This window comes from Antennarius striatus, chromosome 7, assembly GCF_040054535.1.
Source record: "Antennarius striatus isolate MH-2024 chromosome 7, ASM4005453v1, whole genome shotgun sequence".
Taxonomy (NCBI): Eukaryota; Metazoa; Chordata; class Actinopteri; order Lophiiformes; family Antennariidae; genus Antennarius; species Antennarius striatus.
Genome location: NC_090782.1, coordinates 10,633,076 through 10,654,568, shown reverse-complemented (window position 1 = coordinate 10,654,568; position 21,493 = coordinate 10,633,076). Strand labels below are relative to the sequence as shown.

Sequence of the window (21,493 nt, the reverse complement as noted above, 5' to 3'; positions counted from 1 at the left end):
AGTTTGGGCAGAAAATTGGAAGAGGTAAAACAAAGCAGTGTAATGTAATTGTCACAAAAACTCAAATGAGCCACAATTTCTGTAAAACTTTTATTCGTTTGACAAAGAGGGGGAGGCGAGGAATGAAATATCCGTAAATAGTTCTGATGACATATGAGATGCTTTACAGAGCACTACTATGAGATGAAATGACGCTGACCCTTACAAACAAAAATAAAACAATTTAAGACTTAATTGTCTCTGCTCATTGTTACGTGTGTTCTTTGGTCTTGAGAGTTCCCCCAGTGAAAAGAAGAGATGTAAATGAAACAAACAGGAATCAAAACATTACAATTGCTCACATCCCTAACATTATTCTACTATATACAATAAGTATTTATGCTTGATAAAGTTGGCCAAGGTTTCAGTGGTTTGGCTTCACGCTCGCTCATTATTAATATAGGAAGTCCAGTTACCACTGGTTGCATTTTGGCATATTATTAAGATGCAGGGTATGTTAATGGTTGGGTACCGGGGGTACAGCTTGATTTGTGCTATACAAGCTCTCAGGGTCCTTACTATTACAGTTTTGATGTATTTAATCTTCCTTGCACTTGTCTAGAATTAACAATCATGGAGTCCTGGCTTGTAATGGTTCCACAACATGACCTGAAAAACAAGAGTGTGAACTGACTTCATGTCACCACTGGCTGGTGCTTCAGAGCCACAATAACAGCCTATGTGTGAAATGAAAGTCAGTGTGACCTCCTGGAGAGCATTTATCACAATAACCAGAATGAATCTGCACATAAAAATGAGACATTGAGCCAGTTTAAGTGGTTCAGTAACCTGGGGTGTCCTGTGGTGTATTAAGTGCCAGGTTTTTCTAAATAAGTGGTCATTTGTGTTGAGTTTCTGCAATCACTGATTGAGACAAAAAAAATAAATGTGGTCAAACTATCTTTCCATCTTAGAAAAATGAATCTGTGTCTTAGATTGAAAGAAAACAAAACAAAACATCAAAGGGACAGTTATTAATTTAATCCTCCTTCACAAGGGGAATAAAGATCTTACGGCTAAAAATGTGGAAATGACATTGAAGGAATGTTACATGATAATCCTCTCCAGTTTCCGCTCTGTGTTTATAAGCTGTTCAGTTCCATCAGGGTCTGATCCAAGACTTTCCTCATGCTGATATTGTCCTCCTTGGCATCTGATAGTTTTCCTAGAAATAAGAATAAAAGTGACATAGTAAGTCCTCCACCATCAGCAAATAACACTGTGAAGTCATGCTAATTTTCCTGTATAGGCCATCCAAACAGCGTCTCTTGCAGAACAGCAATGAGTACTGTTTTACTGACCAGATGTTCTGCATAGAAAAATTTTGGTTAAGTTGTGACACATGCAAATTTCAACCACAAACTGTGTCTTGCTTGTTGACTGTTCTCCGGCTGAACGCTGTTAGTAGATTACAGTACATGACTTTCAGTGGACCTGTGTGCTGTGAGGTCCTTTGTGGTGTTTTAAAGGTGCGCGCAATTCACTGACACACGTGAAAATATATATAATCGGATAAAGTAAGTTAGATCCATAACCAAAGAATATCGCAGTTAATTCACACCAAAATCAAAGTAAACCGCTCACCTTGTTTCATGTACACTTGCTGCTAAATCGATGTTTAATGCGCACTTACAGTTCACTTCAGGAGAGCCTCATTACAGAAATAAGAATGCTTAGCATTGTTCTGAATGTAGAGGAAGGTTTATGTGGGGAAAAAATCAATAAACAGAGAGAATACATGGCTAAGTATTAAAGTAAAACATTTTAATTCATTAATTTCTGTGTAAGATGAGACACAGGCACATACGATCCACAGAGATGTAAGGTCTGGGAATTCAAAGGCAGAAAAGTTCCGATGAGAAGGAGAGAGAGAAAGAGCATCTACAGAGAAGTCATGTCATTGAGGGCATGGTCCAGCTCCTCACTAATGGCCTTGTACTTCAGCTTTTGAGCGTACAATTCATCTGGAGGTCAGAGGTCGACAGGAAGTTCAGACAGGTGCCAAATTCAGCAGCGACACAAAGAAGCCAAAAACAGGATGGGAATGAGAGATTGATGGAGACGAAGAGCATAGGGAGGAAGAAGAAGAAGAGAAAAAACAGTAAGGCTTTGAAAATGTTTAGAAGAGAGAATGATGTAATCAGCTGCAACTGTTTTGTTGGTTGAGCTTTGAGCCTTTAAGCCTGCTCTCAACGTCTCATAAAACCGCACCAATAACTATAAACTCAGCTGCCTGCAGTTCAGCCACTAAATAATGCTGACCTAAAAACATCTGAGTACATTGTGTTCTCTTTGGAACACAGCTAGCATGGAGGTTTCTCCACAAAAAGGTCTTATAAGAACTTCTCTTAGGTAAGGAATTTGCAGAGTTTCCACAGAATATGTGTGCAGTATTGATATAAAACAACACTTCTTCCGGACCCTTGTCAAAGTGAATGGAATAGTGCGTTAAGACGTATTAGGATTGAACCTGGCCCCTCACCAACAGGAAACTCCACTAAACTATCTGCTTGTGGCTCATCAACAATCCCGTTTCCTGCATCCTTATGCCAGATGGCTGCTTATCCCCTTGATGGCAGTCCTGCGTGTCACTTATTGAACTAGACTTACCACTTATTTGTGTTTAAAAACTGCATTAAGTGGTACAAAATTATGACATGTGAGTGGTGCTGATCACACACCTTCCAGGTCATCGATACTCTTTTCCAGTTTGGCCACTGTTCTCTCTGCAAACTCTGCACGGGTCTCAGCCTGACAGGAACACAGACAGTTTATGATGAGCTTTTACAAGACAGGATGAGGATAGGCAGACTAGCATGTTAGCTTAAATTAGTTTAATACACAAAAACCTTTAACATAACATCAGCAGTGTTGTTTCCTTACGTGAGGAAATTAAAGTCAACGGGAATCATTACAGTATTTTCCACAATATAAGGCGCACTGGATTATAAGGCACACTGTCAGTTTATGAGAAAATTAAAGGCTTTTCGGTGCGCCTTATAGTGCAGAAAATACTGTAGTTGTTGAAATCTTTTTCACAAGGATCTCTACACCAGGATCTTACCTCCTTCAGTTTGTCATTCAGGGCTTTGATCTCCTCCTCGTACCTGTCTTCTTTTTCTGAATACTGTTGACAGAGACGGAAATAATATGACCTACTCTGTGGTAGCATGCTAACAGTCACATGCACCTCCACATCACCACAACACCATCCTCACCTTCTCAGACTGAGCTTCTAAGGATTTCAGGTTGTTGGTCACATTTTTCAGCTCTTCCTCCAGGTCACTGACTTTACTGTAAAGAGAGACCAACATCAGCTTGTTTTCGGTGGAGGAGTGACAAATGGGGGCTTTTGTGCTTTCACTGGATCTACCATTCTGAGACTTCTGCCCTCTCCTCAGCTCTCTCGAGCTCTCCCTCCAGGATCACAAGCTTACGGGCCACCTGGAACAAAATTATCAGTATAGCTTTTGAATAAAGGTCCTTGAAGCACAATATGCTTTAACAAAGGTTTTCTATTTTGGTGGAGTGCAACCTAATTTAAGGATGTTAATTTGGCTCCAAAGAAGTGAATGATGTGAAGTCTAACCTCCTCGTATTTACGGTCGGCCTCCTCTGCAATGTGTTTGGCCTCCTTCAGCTGCATCTCCTGCATCTCCATCTTCTCCTCATCCTTTGTTGCTCGGATCTCGATCACCTTCATTCCTCTAATTGGACATGATATAGTGTGTGAACATAAATATGAATCACCGTACGTAATGATGGCCAGGTACTGCAATGAAATAAGTTCTCAGACACAAGCAATCTAATCATATCAAGTTTTAATCTGGTTGAAGATCACCTCTGACTCTCGTCTGCAGCCTTCTCAGCCTCTTCCAGTTTTGCCACTGCTGTATCTAGCCGCTCCTGGGCTCTGTCCAGCTCCTCCTCCACTAGTGCGATCCTACGGTTCAGGCCTGCAACTTCACCCTCTGCCTAAAAAGAAAAATGCAAGTGAGAATGAGACATTCTGTCATTTAGTTTTTCAACTCAAAATTACCCAACATGGTGTCCATTTATCCTTCATCCTCCCCATTAAACAGCAAATGTGAAAAATAAAAAGCAGCGGGCAGAGGAAAGAAAGCAGGAAAGTATCCTGTACATTTAATCTAATGAATAGAACTAAAGACAACTATGAAAATGGAAGAAGAGAAAGAAAGGACAGCCATTTTTGTAGGATGGGCTGTGGACTCCTGCTCCTGATTTTTCTCTTACCCACCAGTAGATGGAGCTTACACATGGGATATTTTACTCTAAGGCCTCACATTAGATTCCAGAGCAGCAGTAACTGACCAGGTTCTTTGTCTCATGGAAAAGACAAGAATACAGCATCTCGACACACTACATGTTTTGCCTACACAAATGCAACATTCATGTTCGGTTATCTTGCTATTTACATTCGAAATGATTTATGATCTGTGCTGAATCTAATTTCAATGTAAAAGCATCTGTCCTCTGGAGCAGCAAGCATGCACACATTGATATGTTTTATGAGTCATCTGCATCGCCCGCAACAAAAAAATTCACAAGTCAAACACTTCAGCTGTTTGTGCTTCAGCCACTTCCGCTTTCTGTATTTGTGTCACCAAATCAGATTTGCATCTGATCATGATACATGAAAGTGATTTCAATCTGATTTGATATCTATGATAATACAGTGCTGAACAAAGTTACTTCAGCCTGGTCATGTGACCAACAATAGCCTTGTGTGAATGGCATTTAAAATTAAATCATGTACAGCTTATTGTACACAATGAAAACTTTGAGTCACAAGATTCTATACCACCCCCCTTAAGTGTGAACTGTAATTATATAATAGAGCTGTCTTTTCACTTATACGTTAAATATACAGAATACAGTGGTAAACAACAATTCTAAAACTTTTAAATTCTTTCTCACTTCAAAGAAAGCCAGCTCAGCATCTTTTGAAAACTGTCACCAGCAGATGGAGGCATTTGGTGTAATAACACACTCATTCTGGAATGCTTTAATAAATATTTCATGTGTATTGTGAGTGAAGTTGTGATCTGTTCTTCATGCTCTCTGGAATGACTCCTGTTCCAAAAACTGAGTCTGGTTGACAAATAATATGTTAAGTGGAGATATCTGCAGGTCCTTGGGAGATTTTGCTTGGGAACAGGGTCTACCTGCAAAAACAAACTCTGACCAAACAAGATGTCTAACTTTTAAGTCTGGCTGTAGAGCATAATCTTTTTATTATCAGAAGCTTGCTGAAATTTAGTTCTGAAAGTAACCTTCAAAAACTCAATATCCGGTGATTGTGATTGCAGAACTGGGCCAAGTGGTGTAGGCAAATGGGCTTCTTCTCATCTACTCTTGGTAAACAAAGGCAAACAGGGGGAAAGAGAAAGCAAATACACAACCATAGAGGCATTTCCTCTCTGTTGGTCAGGGAGTTTATCCAACCGCCACCCCCTGTGGAGACACATTCAATCTGAGAAACAGTTTTCAGACAAGACTCCCAACAAAGAGGCTGTCCGCCATTAAAAGGTGAGAGCAGCCAAGAAGGTCAAACAGCATTACATAACTGCACATTTGCACCATTACAATGTCAAATCATTTATCCAAACCCAAAGTACTCACTAGTTTACATCGTACATGAAGCAGCTGGGGATTTCTTAAACAAACAGGCATTATTCCCAGCTCATTATCAGGGCAGCTGTTAGCCCAGTTACTCATTAGCAACAGAGTCCAGAACTCCGTCTGTGAGTCAGATCAACAGCCAGCGTCTGTAATTCATTTTACATGTAGGTAAAACACAGTTACTAAATATCAAGAGCACTCAGACTGCTCCATGGAAAAACGTCTTTTCTGTTCGTGCTGGGAATGAATAAACTTCCATTCAGTGTCTACTTCCATTCTGTCATACAGTCAACATTTCAGGAAATGAAAGCATGGTTTCCTGGGTTCTGCGGGCACAGCCATCTCATTTCAGTTTTCAAGATTTTCTTCCTCTTGTCTTCATGTCATCTTGGAATGCTGACCAGTAGGTCTCTCCAGCTTTTGTTTTCTTTGTTTGTCTCCCTTTCTTAAGGTACTGCCCTGTCGCACCTATAAAGAACAGGGCAGGCTCCTGACGTGAAACAGGAAACGTCTTAAAACAGCCAGCACTTCATAGAGGAAAACCTAACCCAAGTAGCAATAATGGAAATTCATAAATTGGTAAGAACATATTGAAATGTCATCATCAGTGACCTTCACTCAGATCACAGCATGAATTGATACCGCGTTTTTCTGATGAGACATGTTGACAGGATTAAACTGGAGCACTAATACAACAAATCGTTACTCCTCTACCCTTGAATGAAGCAGTGTGCCGTGTACAAACAAACACACTATTCATGAAATTGAGGTCAGCTACAGTGGCACATCAAATGGGGCAACGCAAACCAAGACGCACACAGTCACTCTGTCACTCTCAACCTCTGCTAAACACATCATTACTGGTTGGTAAGCAGCTAGTTTTCCTGACAAAAAACAGTAGTTGTCAAAGAAAATACAAACCTTCATAAACCTGTATAAATGTCTTTGCTTTACCTGCCGTCAGATTTACACAATCATGTGGAGCATTCATTCCTTTATTAACAGAGGTTGCCTTGAGCTAAGAAAAATTGCCTATGTGTACACAGGACACTCTAATGACCTCTAATTCACTTGTCAATGATCACAGCCTTTCCTGTAACCCCTCAAGGCAGTTAGTTTTTTAAAATACATCCCTCTCTGCAGCGCAACACAATTTACCAATGCTCAAAGGCTAAACACACAAATCCTTTGAAAGGTATTCAGAAATTGGCACCAAAAGACTTCAAAAGTTAAGGAAAAAGGTCTCACGTACAAACAAATAAAGTCAACAAACAGCTAAATCTTAATCCTCTTGGGAAAAAAGTGACAGGAAGTCAGCTGCCCAGCATCGTTTCATGTCTTCCTGTTCTTTTTAATACCAACTTTACTTTATGTGAGTCTAAGGTGTAGATACAACCTTATATGGAAAACAAAGAACAGAGAATGCCAATGGTTGGGTATCTGGAGGCCTGACACACACACACGCACGCACGCACGCATGCACACACACACACACACACACACACACACACACACACACACACACACACACACACACACACACACACACACACACACACACACACGCACGCACACACACATACAAACACAGTACATGCAAAAAACACTAGATAACTGCTCAGTTATCCAGCATCTCTGGATCAGGTAGAGCGACGACACGTTCGTTCTTTGCATTCCTAGAAGTCTTAATGGAATACTGTCCAGATCGTAAGATGAGAATATCCATTTTGCTCTCTTCTCAGCAGCCATGTGTCAGTTATCTGAGAACAAAGACGTGAGACTGAGGGATACAGGCACTTGTCTCCCTAAAGTTAAATACAAATACATACAGTATATCTAAATATATGTACATATATACAGTAAATACATATTAACATCCTGCAAAACCACATCATAGTATTTTACCCTTTTGTTCTTTGCGGGTTAAAAATTAAAGGAAAAACCCATTCATTTAACATTTTTCACCTTTCATGCTTTTTTTTATTTAAAAAGAGCACTTTCAAATGACAATGCCACAGTCTTGTTACATTTAGCCTCATGCACATATGTATACAATGACATTATCATTTAAATAGCCACAGTTAACCTAAGTATGTTTCTATATGACTCTTTCAAATATTTTTAATTCTTTGTGTGAAGTTTTTTTTTCACATTTTAAGTATTTAACTTTATTGTTATAATATTATTATTATTATTATTATTATTATTATTATTATTATTATTATTATTATTATACTATAATAATAATAATTATATTATTATTGTTGTTGTTGTTGTATCTCAATGTTTTGGGCATCAGTTTCCTTGAATTACTAGACTTTATGCTGTGCTAGCAAGCAGACAGTTGTAGTTTAGGATTTAGTATGCAAATATAAGAAGTTGCCAATCCCTCCATCTTAAGTTCACAGCAAAAGACGAAACAAATTTGAAAGTATTTTTTGATAAATGACTGTGGTATGTCTGATTGCAGCTCTCCAATCTATATCAGTAGATAAACTGACACATCATTTATTGATCGTGAAGCAAATTCAGGATGTGTGTTTCAATTCAATGTCCCTGTCTGATCAACACCATTACTACCTACGGCCTGACCCAAAGATACAGCACAGTTCTACTGGGAGGGATCTAATAAATACCTGAGTGTATCAAATTAATTTGAGACAGGATCAAGGACAAATGAAAGAGAAATCTAAAACGGGCTGATTCCAGGGCAGTGGGCTAATGAGCTGCATAATGCTGTTGGTGTTCAGGAGAGGCTATTCCTCACTAAGCTACTACTCTCAGTGGGAATGTTTCAGAGCATGTAATCTCAACCCATAAACACTGGGCATGTTAAAACAGCTGCTTACAATGCAGCCCAGTCATGAGGTGTGATATGCAGAAGAAAGCTGGTAAACCTCCAGACAGACAGCTGTGAGCTTTCGCAACACAGGATTTTAATTATCATCATTTTTTAAGGTAAATATTAAAATTTTCACAAAGATTTGGGGCTGGTATGTCTTTTCTGGGTCTGCTAAATATAGATATATCTGCTCCACACTAGAGATCCTTTGGAAAAGTTTTCAAGAAGTCATGTGATAAACTGCTAACAAAGATAGATCGTGGCTATAAAACAATTTATATGGTTTTTTCCCAGTAAAACAAATATAATTTCTCCCCTGCAGTGCTAGCATAGGCATAATATAACAAACACAAGTATGTTACTATCCCACATGCATCCATATAGGAACAGAACAGGCTCATTGTGATTCAGACACAGCTTTGTGTGATGAATACACCATTTTCACTCTTAAAGCACAACTTAATGACTGTTATCACAAAGGTAGTTTTTCTACCACAGGCTATGTAATGACACTTAACTCTTTTCTTGGAATAAAACTCACAACCCTAACCCCCGCCCCCAGAACCAAAAGCCACTGACATGGGAGTTTTCCTCCCATCTCCTTGTGTCTGATCCACTGACATGGAGTGCCAACACGGTCATATACAAACATATGGTAGACATATTTGGAAAGGTGAGCTGTTCCAAGTGAGGAAAAGTCCAAAAGAAAACAGTGAATCAGGAAGTAATTCTTTCCAAAGAATTTCACTGCTAGAGACTCAGCAGAAGAAGTTCAAATCCAACCATGACAATGAGCTGCTGGGTACTACCTGATGACTGTTCGGTCCATTTCAACAAATTGAAGGAATTCGAAATTTATGAGATCATCTACAGACATAAACCATAAAACACTCAACTTTAGCTACTGTTTGGCATTTTGGTTGCCTGAAAGAGGAAATTTTTGAAAAGTTTCTAGACTTCTGAAAATGATATAGTCACCAAGTAAACAAGCTAAACATAACTTTGACTCCCAGAATGAGTGGCATGCAAAATACAACTTATTACACAATTTGTGACTGATGTTTGTTTATGAATATAATTTTCGAAACACTGTGGTATTAACGTGGAACTTTACATAAACATAGGTAAACATCTTCCACTTTTAGCTAAAGTGCTGACATGTAAATTGGACCTTAGTGATATAAAAGTTATCACGTATCTAAAAAAAAACAACTTTAGTATATCTATGAACATGAATGTAAATATCATGGCAAAGGAGATCCATCCATGCAAAGTTAGTTTGAGATCATGAGCTGACCCCAACTGCCAGAATAAAATTGACTTCAAATAAATCACCAGGAGTGGACGTGATGAAATTCTTTAATTATAATTATATATGAAATTATATTATACTAAAGTTCTATACTAATGGCTTTGCCAGTCCACCACACACTAATCATCCTGTTGATCAGTACAGGAACTCAGGGACAGGAAATGTTGGGAGCAGAGGGGCAGGAAGTGCTGGACCACTGTGGACAGACAACATCCTGGGAGGAGCAGCTGTGGGTGTGGACATGAGCGATGACCTCATATCATCACGGATAGCTCAGTGGAAGTTTGAGTCTAACTTGGATCACTATGTGACAAAGTGTAATTCATTATCTCACAAACTATATTCATAAATACTTTTCACATGGCTCTCTGGTCAGGAATGTTAGCTTATCATTGTAGCCTGAAAATGAACTTTAAAGTTCATATAATGTCAATATGAAAAACGAACAGCTCACTGACATTAACGGCTGCACAAACACAAATAAGTGTTTGAAGCCTGTGTCATGTCAGTGGAATCACCATTATGGAGTGGTGGCGTAATGGATCCAGCAAACCATGCAAAGCAATTATTTTAGTTCTTAAGTTGGAGATGTGGCCAAATGTTTTTTTTATCTTTATACACCCACATTTCCGAACAATGACTCATTGCCGTAACACACGCACAGTAAGGTTCCTGTGCTGATCTCCCCATGCACTGATAAAGAGGTTTTTGTGCCAAGGAATAACTCCAGGTTGCCCTAATTATTCACACATGGAACCAAACCAAGCCCACCACACAAAAGCACTGCTCTGTTTGATCAGGACTGACAAGGATTCTTCATGACTGTGTTCACGACTACTCCTGATCATAAATTGGAGGTGATTCAATGCTACATAAGAACATTTTCAATCATAAGCCAAGTTCTGAAAAATGTGTTATCTAAAAGGTTAATGTTTGGTTAATGTTAATGATTACAAAGTCTGGGTGACTACATTCAACTCTCAGGCTCTTATCCTCATCCCATTACATGTGACAAGAAGCATGTAGTACCCTCATTAAATTTCACAGATCTATAAAGCTGGAAAATGGATTTTCATAACCTGAAATAAGTTCAAACATCAATTTACTTCAGTGTTTTGGATCTAGTGTATGCCTGAATGTTGGACAAAAAGATTTTACTGAACTAAACACAATACATAAGCCCTTGCGGGAGTGGAAAGGACTCTAGGTACACCACATTATATGTTCCATTCTTGTAGGGAGAAACTGCAATTTCTCTTAAGTAATGATTACACACATGTCTGACCTTAATTTGCTAGTTCCTGTGAGAACAATTCATCCCAACTTGAGCTAACATACAATTAGAGAGGTGCCACATTATCTAATAGGCAGTCTGCAACAAAGGGGCAAGTCCTCCAGCAGGACTCTTTTCATCATCTCAGCTCCCATATCTTTACAGCCACACCTTCCCCTCCCACCATCCTGCCTGCCTGAACAACCGCCTATGCAAAGGATATGATCCCTGAATGATAAAGCAGGAGGCGAAGACTATGACCTAACTGCCGCTGAGCATTTTTACTCCATTGTCTGCTTCGTGGGATGAGTCAAAGACAGACAAGTGACAGAGTCAGGCAAATATTAGACTAGTTACTGTCTTTATCCACGGTTTGTGTAACTTCAACTATTAGTTCTGCTTAAACCAGTCAAAGTTCAGCTACAAATACTGAAGATATGATAGTAATACTAATGGTTTTTCACAACTGGGCCAATGGTTAACATGCAGATTTGATCTCCATGATGCAAATAGGAAATTTGTTCATTGTGAGTTTGCCTGAGGCAAAAGAGACAAAAAAATATATATTCTCATGACATTGTAACCAATATGAACTCCTAACTTCTGATCACAGTTATTGCTGACCAACTCGGTGACTTCTAATCTCGTAATGGCTATGGCACGTTTTTGGCTTTTTCTTTTTATCCCTAATATGAAGGCAGTCATACTTTGAATCCAGGGGCCTGTGTGCTCCATTCATGTGTGGGTCGGGTGGTAGGTGGTTAGCTTTCATCCACACAGCTGCTGGTGACACATACCCACCCTGCTGAAGTGTCACTGAGGAAGACATCAAGAGTGTCACCCCTTCAATCTTCAACTTCATCCCCTCATACCAATGAATGGGAACTCTGAAACTACTCATGCATAATTGAGAGGGAATTGAATAAATTATTAAGTACTGGAATGATTTGTGTAAAGGAGAATTAATGCGGTCACACTGACAAAATAAATGAATGAAGTCAACACTACACAGCAGGCTCACTGTTGTCTACGTGGTTTTCTGTAGTCACGGTAATTTTACCACTATAAATCAGGCCGCACTGCGCATGCGCACACAGAGGAATCCCTACTTTTTTTATTAGAACCAACGCCTTGCATTGTAGCTGCGCGCCTACGGAACCAACACGAACAATGGTGGTAACTTTTTAGCGGCGGAGAGGTGAATATGAAGTTTATCAGTGCGAAAGAAGGAAAAAGAGAAGCGGTTTAGTAGAAAGAAGGGATTCGATGGGCTCACATCCTCTCGAGATTTCCGTTCAACTTCCAACTGTTTCTGGAGGATCTGGGCCCGGTCCTCTGCGTCGTCGGCCTGCTGCTGTAAACACTGAATCTTCCTCTTCACGGCATCCAGAGAGTTCACACCTGCCATTGTTGACCGTTTGTAAACTTAATAAGACTGAGCGGTGAAAAAATAAACAGTTAAGACTATTTCTGGTTTTGTGCAAAAAAAAAAACAAAAAAAAAAAGTTGGCAAGTGCGCTCGGAATAATGTCGGAGTAGAAAAAATAAGTTTGGTCTGTGGTTTATAAAAAAAAAGGAAGCGGTGTCCGCTCTCGGTCAAAGTCTTTAGAGAAGTTCGGTGAAAGTGTTGGAACCGCTTTAAAATAAAGAAAGAACGATGTCCTGGTGTTTTGTTCTTTCTCTTTTATAGGAATGATACGTTCAGCGTAGCATTAAATTATCTCCGGGAATGTTGTAGGTCTGGTCCGGACGGACGGTCTGCTCAGGCGAGGAGAGTGTGCGATGGAGGAAGGAACGGCGGTGAGGAGAGGAGCCCGAGTGGATAGGGAGACGATTGAGACTATGAGGTCAGAGAGGCGGGGCGTGTGTGTGTGTGTGTGTGTGTGTGTGTGTGTGTGTGCGTGTGCGTGTGCGTGTGTGTGTGTGTGTGTGTGTGTGTGTAAAAGTTGATGCGTGTGACCGAAATGATAACTGCAACGAAACTTGGTCAAGACAAAGGCAGAACTATTTATGATTATTGTAATCATAAATAGTTTATGTGAAACGACAGCACAATATAATACACACACACATACACACACACACACACACACACACACACACACACACACACACACACATTCATGTCTACATTGAAGTTACTGTAGGGTGTAAATGTTCTAAACCAGGGGTGTCAAACTCATTTTCACCGAGGGCCACATCAGCATAACGGCTGTCCTCAAAGGGCCAGATGTATAAATGTAAATGTAACTCAATGTAATTTACAATAAATTAACTACTCCTTAATGTTAATTAACTGAATTTATTATTTTTTCAAGTTTCAAACATAGTTGCATAGAAAAAAATAATTGTTTCTCTGTTATAACAAATCCTTTTAATTTGTTATGTTATTAAGCCCACAGAACTCCGTCAATCAATAATCAAACTATCCAATGAATAAGGAAAAATAACATCAAACATAAGATAGGACATTAACTTTGTTGAAAACGTTTTTGTCACAGTTCAAATGGGCTGAATGACTGCATTCGGGGAAATGTAGTTTTGGTCAAAGCACACTTTTGACCTGTTTATTTTTAGACAATGACTTTATGTTCTTGCGGTTCAACATAAAATGATGTGGCGGGCCACATTTGGCCCCTGGGCCTTGTGTTTGACACGTGTTGTACACTATCAGACTCCATGGAAGATGCTGACATAGTGTTAACAGGCCCCATTTCAAATCATTTTACGAACAGTTTTGAGAGATGACCCAAACCCCTCATCTGAGACTACTGTCACTCACGGATTGAGTCACTTATGAGACCGAACCAACTGATTATACGACCATGGAAATAGAAATAAATTCAAAGATTCATATCACAATTGGAAGATTAAAAATTCTAAACAGTCAAAGCTTCTGTAGTTGATTTTTATGGTGTGTGAAAAAAAAAACTGAAAAAAAAAACTCTTGATTTAATAATATGTCCTGGTGAGTGTTGAAAATAACTTTTCAGCTACCAGTATCATTAATCCCGAACAGATAGTATATCAGCCACATATTTACTATAATGATTTCATCGGTTCTTTCACAGCAGGAAGTTCATTAGGATTAAAATGATTTCCTCACAGTGAAGCCTGACCCTCACTGGCGATGATCAGATCCCAGTACATCCACCTGGATCCAGGGAGTCAGAGTCATCATCAGGAGAAAAGTTGTGTCAGTACATTTTACCTACTTTAACCCTTTCAATTTTTGAATAATACAGAGAATACTGATGACAGATATTCACAACCTGCTAACAACCTGCTAAGGAGGCTGGCCTCCTTCAACATCTGTCCTAAGCTCCTTTTCATGTTCTATCAGTCCGTAGTCTCCAGTGTGCTGTCATACGCCATTGTGTGTTGGGGTGGGGGGGCCAGGAAAAGAGATATGGACCGTCTGAACAGACTCATCCGCAGAGCAGGCTCAGTGGTCGGGCTGAGCCTGGACTCTGTGGATACGCTTCTGGAGAGCAGGACCATGTCTAAAATTAAGGCCATCATGAACAACACCAGGCACCCCCTACACACCACCTTCTCCCAGCAGAGAAGCACCTTCAGCGGCAGACTGCTGTCACACAGCGCCTCCACAGAGAGGCTGAGGTCCTCCTTCGTGCCCCGTGCCATCAGGGGGTACAATGACTCTCTCAGGAGGAGCGGGGGGGAGGTGGCGAGGTCAGCACGGGGTTGAATATGGATTTAATTTAATTTTAATTTAATTTAATTTTATACTGTTGTATATATATATATAATTTATTTATTTTTTATACTGTTTTATATTTTAATTCAATTTTATACTGTTTAGATTTTATTTTATACTGTTTATATTTTAATACTGTAATATTTTTAAATTTTATACTGTTTATATTTTAGTTATAGTTTAGTATATAAGTCCTGTTAGTGCTGCATGTGTCTGTCTGTTAGTGTAATGTATGTCTTGTGGTATGTCCTGTGATGTCAATGTTTCCTTTTCTCCTGGTGTTTATCCAGTATTATTTGTTATTTAATGCCTGAGCAGTGGATATATGCAATTTCCTCCGGGATTAATAAAGTATCTATCTATCTATCTATCTATCTATCTATCTATCTATCTATCTATCTATCTATCTATCTATCTATCTATCTATCTATCTATCTATCTATCTATCTATCTATCTATCTATCTATCTATCTATCTATCTATCTAATGAGTGAGTTAGTGTCATTTCCCCATTTAAGAGTCATGGATTAGGTGACATAAGAGCTGTAGCACCATGTAAAATAAGGCATAGATATAAACAGGATTCCACGTCATGAAATGTGTATGAAGCCTCTTGTTTTTCCAATTTTTTAGTAATGAAAATTCATTCATTCATTCATCTTCCAACCCGCTTAATCCGCTAACGCAGGTCACGGGGTAGCCAGTGCCTATCCTGGCAGTCTCAAGGCGTGAGTAATGAAAATGAATTTTGATAATAATTGACATCTGTCTGGTGAAAAATAGCCTCTTAAATAACTGATAGATATTCAGCAAAGTTTCTTAAATTGTATTGACCAATAAATAAGTAAGAGTGAAATAAAAAAGGGACAAAGACTACATTTCAGAATCTGTTCTGTATATTCCGTTATCGCCAAATACGGTCAGGAAATATTTACCAGTATATTTAGATTGAAATATGACAAATATAGGCAGTTGATGCTAAGAGTAGGGAAGGAATATCCTTATTACTACCAGTACTACTAGTACTAGAGCTACAACTGTTACTACTACTACTACTACTACTGCTACTGCTATTACTACTACTATTACTACTACTGCTATTATTACTATTATACTACTACTACTGGTACTACTGTAACTACTACTATTACTACTACTACTCCTACTCCTGCTATTTGGACACCTCCTCTGTTCTATTTATTAACTGTACCACGACGCTGTGTGGGCGTGAAGCTGATTTATTCTGTGTGTTTCACATTTCTATGGCAGCCCGTCCCGTGTTTACTCTTTGGTTCCTATTCTCCTCATCACCCTGTAAGCAAACAAACAGGCTGGGTGGAATAGTGCGGATATCAGCTCGTTTCAAGTTCGGCCTGGTCGGTCCCATTGCTCTCCATGAAGAATCAGTCTCATGTGTTTATTCAGCCTCTGTCTGATTTGCCCCTTGCACCGGAAAGGCTACAAGCATTGATTTCATTACACACAGGGGTGTAGGGCTTTCTGTTTGCCCTAGCTGCATTCCTGACATACCAGAACCCCCCTCCATCTCCTCTCTGCTTTCTCCACCCGGCAGCTACCTCTGCCCTACAACAGTAACCATGGGATGTGTAGGGTGCTACCAATGCCTGCTTTTAGACTACATGCTGTCATCCTCCTTGACTCTCATCTCTCCACTTCCCTGAGCTAACAATGGCGTATGTTGACCTAAATATTAGCATTACCCATCGCTGGTGTTGGGACAACCGCATGGGGTTTTTTCGGCTGAATGTTACGATTTCCCAACCCCCTCTAGGATACCGATCTGGTCGTGCTCTCTATGTGTATTCAGATATGTAATGACCTGACTGCTGCCTCTAATAAGTGACATATGGAGGGGAATTTATGGAAGTGGAGTACTTCAGCTTTACTAGCTGGAAATGTTGGTGCTAGTGTGTAAGATTATACTGTAGATATGTACAGTTTGTGTATTACAGCCTACTAAGAAGTGAAAACTGCACCTGGTCGAGCTCAAACCACAACTTTAACCATGACTGCTTCCACTTTCTTTACATGCAAAACTTCTCAGAACCGCTGTCACGTTAATCACTGCCTGACGATATAGGTTCAAAGACTCACTTCTTGGGGGAAGCTGGAAGAGTTTTCATGATGCATTCCCCTGCGTGGTTTACTCAGGAATTGTGTTGTAATGACTGTGGATTCCTAGATTTTGTCATTTCACTGGTATGGTTGGTATTTTAGCCTTATCTTGACATGCTTGACTCCCAAACAAAGACCTTGTTAGGATTTGTCTCCCTCCATCTTTCTTTCACTCTCGAATACACATCTATAAATTCCCGTGCACACAGGCACTAAAATGAAGTGGTTTGTACTGGATGGGGACATGGTTCCTGTTATAGGATGATTCTTTGAATGATGATGATGATTACTCAAAGAATCTGTTATTACTTCACTGTGAAAACACTCATTAGTGCTTAGATTGAAGTAGAACTCCACTCATAAAAGTCTTTCTGTTGAAGACTATTGCATGAAGTAAGTTGAAAGCAGCCCTCTATCTGACTAGTCCCTTTGTCACACTAGTCCAAGGGACTAGCGTGAAATCCTCATTGAAGTGTGAAGTCCAACTGTGTGGATTGGTGTCACTTGAGGTGAAAAATCTACAATTTTGCTGATAAGTGTGTCATTAGAAACTCACAAGCACACCAGACCTGTGTCATAATGAGGCTAACTTTAGGCCAAATTAGCCCATAATAGCAAAATACACCTGAATTTCAATCAAAAACTCAAAGAGTTGATTGCATTGTGGGTAATGTAGGAACCAGGTACCAGGAAGAAATATGGTCATATGACAATGAATGAATGAATTGTGGAATTCCAGTTTTTTGTTATTGATTTCTTTTCTAGCTGTAATGGAGTGTAATACACATGAAAACACTCCAGATAAAACCTCAGATGGTACTAATAAAGTGTCGTATGAAATTGTAACTATGTCTATGATGGTAATCACATGACATTTAACTAATAACAGCAAAGCGACTGAGCGATCGCATGGCAGTGTACAAACTATCATAACCTTCATGTGGAATATTGAGGCATCATTTTAACCTACGATTTATGTGTGAGCTGTACAATAAACCCAGAGTGGAACATTGAATCATAGCTCACTGAATCTGTATGTGTGTGTGTGTGTGTGTGTGTGTGTATGTGTGTGTGTGTGTGTGTGTGTGTGTGTGTGTGTGTGTGTGCGTGCGTGCCTGAGTGCGTGTGTGTTTGTGTGCTTGTGGGGACTGACTGCACAGGACATTTTCTTCCTCTGAAGAGCTCCATGTCATTCAGCGTGTATCGGGCACAGCTGGTTCTTGCTCAGACAGTCCAGCTGCGCTCTAGGAGCTCCTTCTTGGTGGAAACACAGTGATGTGAGTGATAGTCATGTACGGAGAATGTCAGGACTTCTTGTGAAAAGCATGACTCAAACTTGCAAAGTAGGGACCTCTTACGGTATCACTTTGCTGTATGAAATCCTGAAGTGAAGTGAGACTCATTCAATCCGCTGTACCCTACATGAGCTTATGTAAAGGATGAGTGTGACAGTTCACTCACGTCTGCAGCTTTCTTTTCAGACAGTTCCAGTTTCTCTTGAGCATCTTTCAGGCCCTCAGAGAATTTGTCCAATTCATCTTCTGTCTGCTTCATCTTCTTCTGGAGGTCCAACAACTCCTCCTCCAGCTACAACAGGACAGATTGTTAGTCCACTTCACACAGTGTCTCCAGGCAGTATAACACTCTGTTTACCTTCCCTTTTTAGGTATGAAAAAGCCTGAATATCCTGGACCCTGAACTAACCTGGATACCAAGAATACCTTCAGAATGAGCAAAACTAGAGTTGATTATCCAAACATTGGTTAAGAACAAGTCATATGCAAAATGATCAATAAAATGCATTTGTCTTATGTTTAATGTGTTTGGTATTTTAGTGATGATTCAGTCTGATGGGGTGCTATTGATGTCAAGGTGTTTGAATTCAGACCCGCATACAGCAGATAAAGCAGAAGTCCAATTGTGTTTATGATGTTTGAGAACTAGTAATAGCATGCTATCAGTCTCCTATGGCATGAACCCTGGTTCTAATCCTCAGACACACACACAGACACACACACACACATATACATTCCCTCTAATCAGTGTTCCCTCCGGAGCCCAAGTGCTCCTGATAATCAAACTGAATTCCATGCTGTCATCCCAGCTGGGGTCTGGAAGGTGTTGGCAGTCAGACCCCTGGCTCCTGGGAACATGGGCCTAATGCCTGTGTGTGTGTCTAAATTTGTGTATCTCTGTGCATCAGTTTTCCAGGCCGGTGTCGCATACACCTGTCAACTGGGCTTCATGACAGACGTCATTAACTTCATTGAAATCGGTCCTGGATGGAGGACTGTAACTACTTTCTCCTCTCCAGAGACTGATTCTGCATCTGGGTGGAGTCTAGGTTGTGTTACCTCATGAAGACATCACCGATGCAGACAATACTGCTCTGTGATGAGGTTCAATTTGATTTCTGTAATTGCTTCATCTGTGGTGTTCAGGCGGTACGGGATTTTTTTTATTTTATTTTTTCACTTCACTGGACTCAATCAGGATGATCAGATGTTGATGCTTGCCTTTTGGAAAACCTGAGTTTGTTGTTGTTATTTTTTGTTGGTTTCTGACTTATGCATGGGATGAGCTGTATTTGGAGCTCATGTGATCACACAGTTATTTAACATGCCAGGAGACTTGGCAGGCTGTTTGTGAAAGCACATACTGCCACAAACCTGTGTTGAATTTAACATCCAGTCTCAGCGTAATGAGAAAAGTAGAGTGGTTCAAGAATGTAAAACATAAATTATTGGACAGAAATCTTTTACAAATAATTGCGAAAAGTGTTTGCAAACTCTGGTATTTCTAGTATGTGGCAGTGTTTTGATAAACCTTAAATGTTCCTTATCAAGATTCTCTGACAGGGCAATTTTTATAATGCCTTTACAAATCAAGTTTTACATTTCTTTAACCAAGTCACTCACAGCTTCTCTACTGTATGTACCAGTGTTTTTCTTCTATATTTAATGTCTATCTGGGTGTTTTAATTCTTATTTTTACATCTGTTTTTGCTCTTTCTTTTTGATAAGAAACTTAATTTCTGTATTCTTCCAGGATTCCTTCACCATTTCTTTCCTCTCTCCTCTTTGAATCTCACCTGTTTGCATTTGTCCTCAGCTGCCTTCTTGTCTGTCTCTGCCTGTTCTGCCCGGTCAATTGCATTCTCCTTGTCAAGTTTCAGCATCTGCATCTTCTTCTTGATGGCCTCCATGGTGTCTGCTTGTTTGGTTTGCCCCTCTCTGAGATGTGAAAATGTCGCTCCAAAAGCTGTGTCTCCTGTTGTGATGAGATGTTGGAGATCTTACAGTGGTGCGCTGTGAAGAACTTAAGAGTCCAGCAAGGCTGTAGATAAAGAGGGGAAAAGAGACAGAATGGGAGAGAAAGTAGGAGGGAGACGGAGTCGTGAACAGGAATAGAGAGTTCAGCCCAATAGGAGATATTTAAGATGCAGCAGAACCTGCCACTCATCTCTAATCACCCCCTTCATCCTCCTCCCATGGTCTCACACCTCCCTCCCTATTTTCATCCTTTCACTCCATCCTCTCCTTCTCTATTCATTGCTGTGTCATTCACCACTCTCCATCCACTCAATTTTCCAGGACTATCACTATCTCATACACACTCCAGCCTATCAAACCCCCTTCCAGCATCTGGCTGCTCCACTCCTCTCACTCCTCAGACGTGTCTGATGTCCTTATATGGGTTGTTGTGTTTTTGGAGAGAGTTGGAGATAAGACAGGAGAGAGAGGAGCACAGGTCCTGTTTCCACATTTAACCTCCTGTTAATAGACGGAGAGGCCCGTTGGCACACTGCATCTCACACTTGGAACCTCTCAGAGTGTATTAGAGAATGGGAGAAAAATGTGAAGTCAAAGGGAGGGAGAGGTTTGAAGTTTGGGGGAGGACAGAAATAGAGAAAGAAAGTCCAAAATTGTACAAAGGAGACCTGAACTCACCAAAAAAGAAATGTAGCCTGAAGAAAAAACACAACACTATTGATTTGTACCAGATGGAAACAAATGTAATTTGGAATTAAATGGATCAATATTCAGTCAGTGCCTATTGTCTATCATGGTATCCCAGAAGTGTTTTGGTTTTGAGACTGACTAGCCTGTGTAGTCATTCAGATGTCTCTGTTGGCACAAAAGATGTGTTATAAATTTGGAGTTACGAAACCCCGTTCTGAAATTTGAGCTCTGGAAACTGAGCTCCTGATATTTGAGTTTGATGAGTGATGAAGACAGAAGGAGAATCAGAGTTTTTGTGAACAATGCAGATCATTGTCAGTGGTTTCTTATGGAGTGGGGGTATGCAGAGCAAGACGGAGGGTAGCCATGGTTGTGAATGCATGTATGCTATACTGTATTTGGTCATTATTCACGTTCTCATGGCAACTAGTCATTATTTTCTCTACTTATTTTGCATAATTATTCATACAGATCGTAAAATTTCAGCACAACTGTCCAAACTTAGGAGCTGCTTCAAGTTGGTGCATAACCATACCAGTCAGGTATGCCCTAATAGGCATTATAATAA

At 39.9% G+C, this 21,493-nt stretch overlaps 1 protein-coding gene across 4 annotated transcripts; it reads right to left on the bottom strand.

The window, feature by feature from the left end:
* Nucleotides 1-76: 76 nt before the first annotated feature.
* tpm4a (tropomyosin 4a) lies at nt 77-20,457 on the bottom strand. 4 transcript variants are annotated; one of them, XM_068318944.1, is made up of 9 exons: nt 20,055-20,454; nt 18,425-18,550; nt 3,881-4,014; nt 3,629-3,746; nt 3,413-3,483; nt 3,258-3,333; nt 3,104-3,166; nt 2,721-2,790; nt 77-1,204 (listed from the first exon to the last, which is right to left on the bottom strand). In XM_068318944.1, the coding sequence occupies exons 1-9, from the start codon at nt 20,166-20,168 to the stop codon at nt 1,122-1,124; spliced, it is 855 nt and encodes a 284-aa protein (XP_068175045.1). In that variant the 5' UTR covers nt 20,169-20,454; the 3' UTR covers nt 77-1,121. The 4 variants fall into 4 exon arrangements, with proteins under 4 accessions (XP_068175045.1, XP_068175047.1, XP_068175046.1 ...); XM_068318945.1 differs by lacking the exon at nt 77-1,204 and adding an exon at nt 1,783-2,003 and having other exon boundaries at nt 20,055-20,457; XM_068318946.1 differs by lacking the exons at nt 18,425-18,550; nt 20,055-20,454 and adding an exon at nt 12,386-12,884.
* Between the last annotated feature and the right edge of the window lie 1,036 nt (nt 20,458-21,493).

Excerpts from the sequence above, each read along its gene's own strand:
- tpm4a (XM_068318945.1), bottom strand. The coding sequence starts at position 20,168 with ATGGAGGCCATCAAGAAGAAGATGCAGATGCTGAAACTTGACAAGGAG. Across the intron at positions 3,747-3,880 it reads GCTGCAGACGAGAGTCAGAG|AGGAATGAAGGTGATCGAGA; the intron begins GTGATCTTCAAC and ends ATGTCCAATTAG. Across the intron at positions 3,334-3,412 it reads AGGGCAGAAGTCTCAGAATG|TAAAGTCAGTGACCTGGAGG; the intron begins GTAGATCCAGTG and ends CTCTCTTTACAG.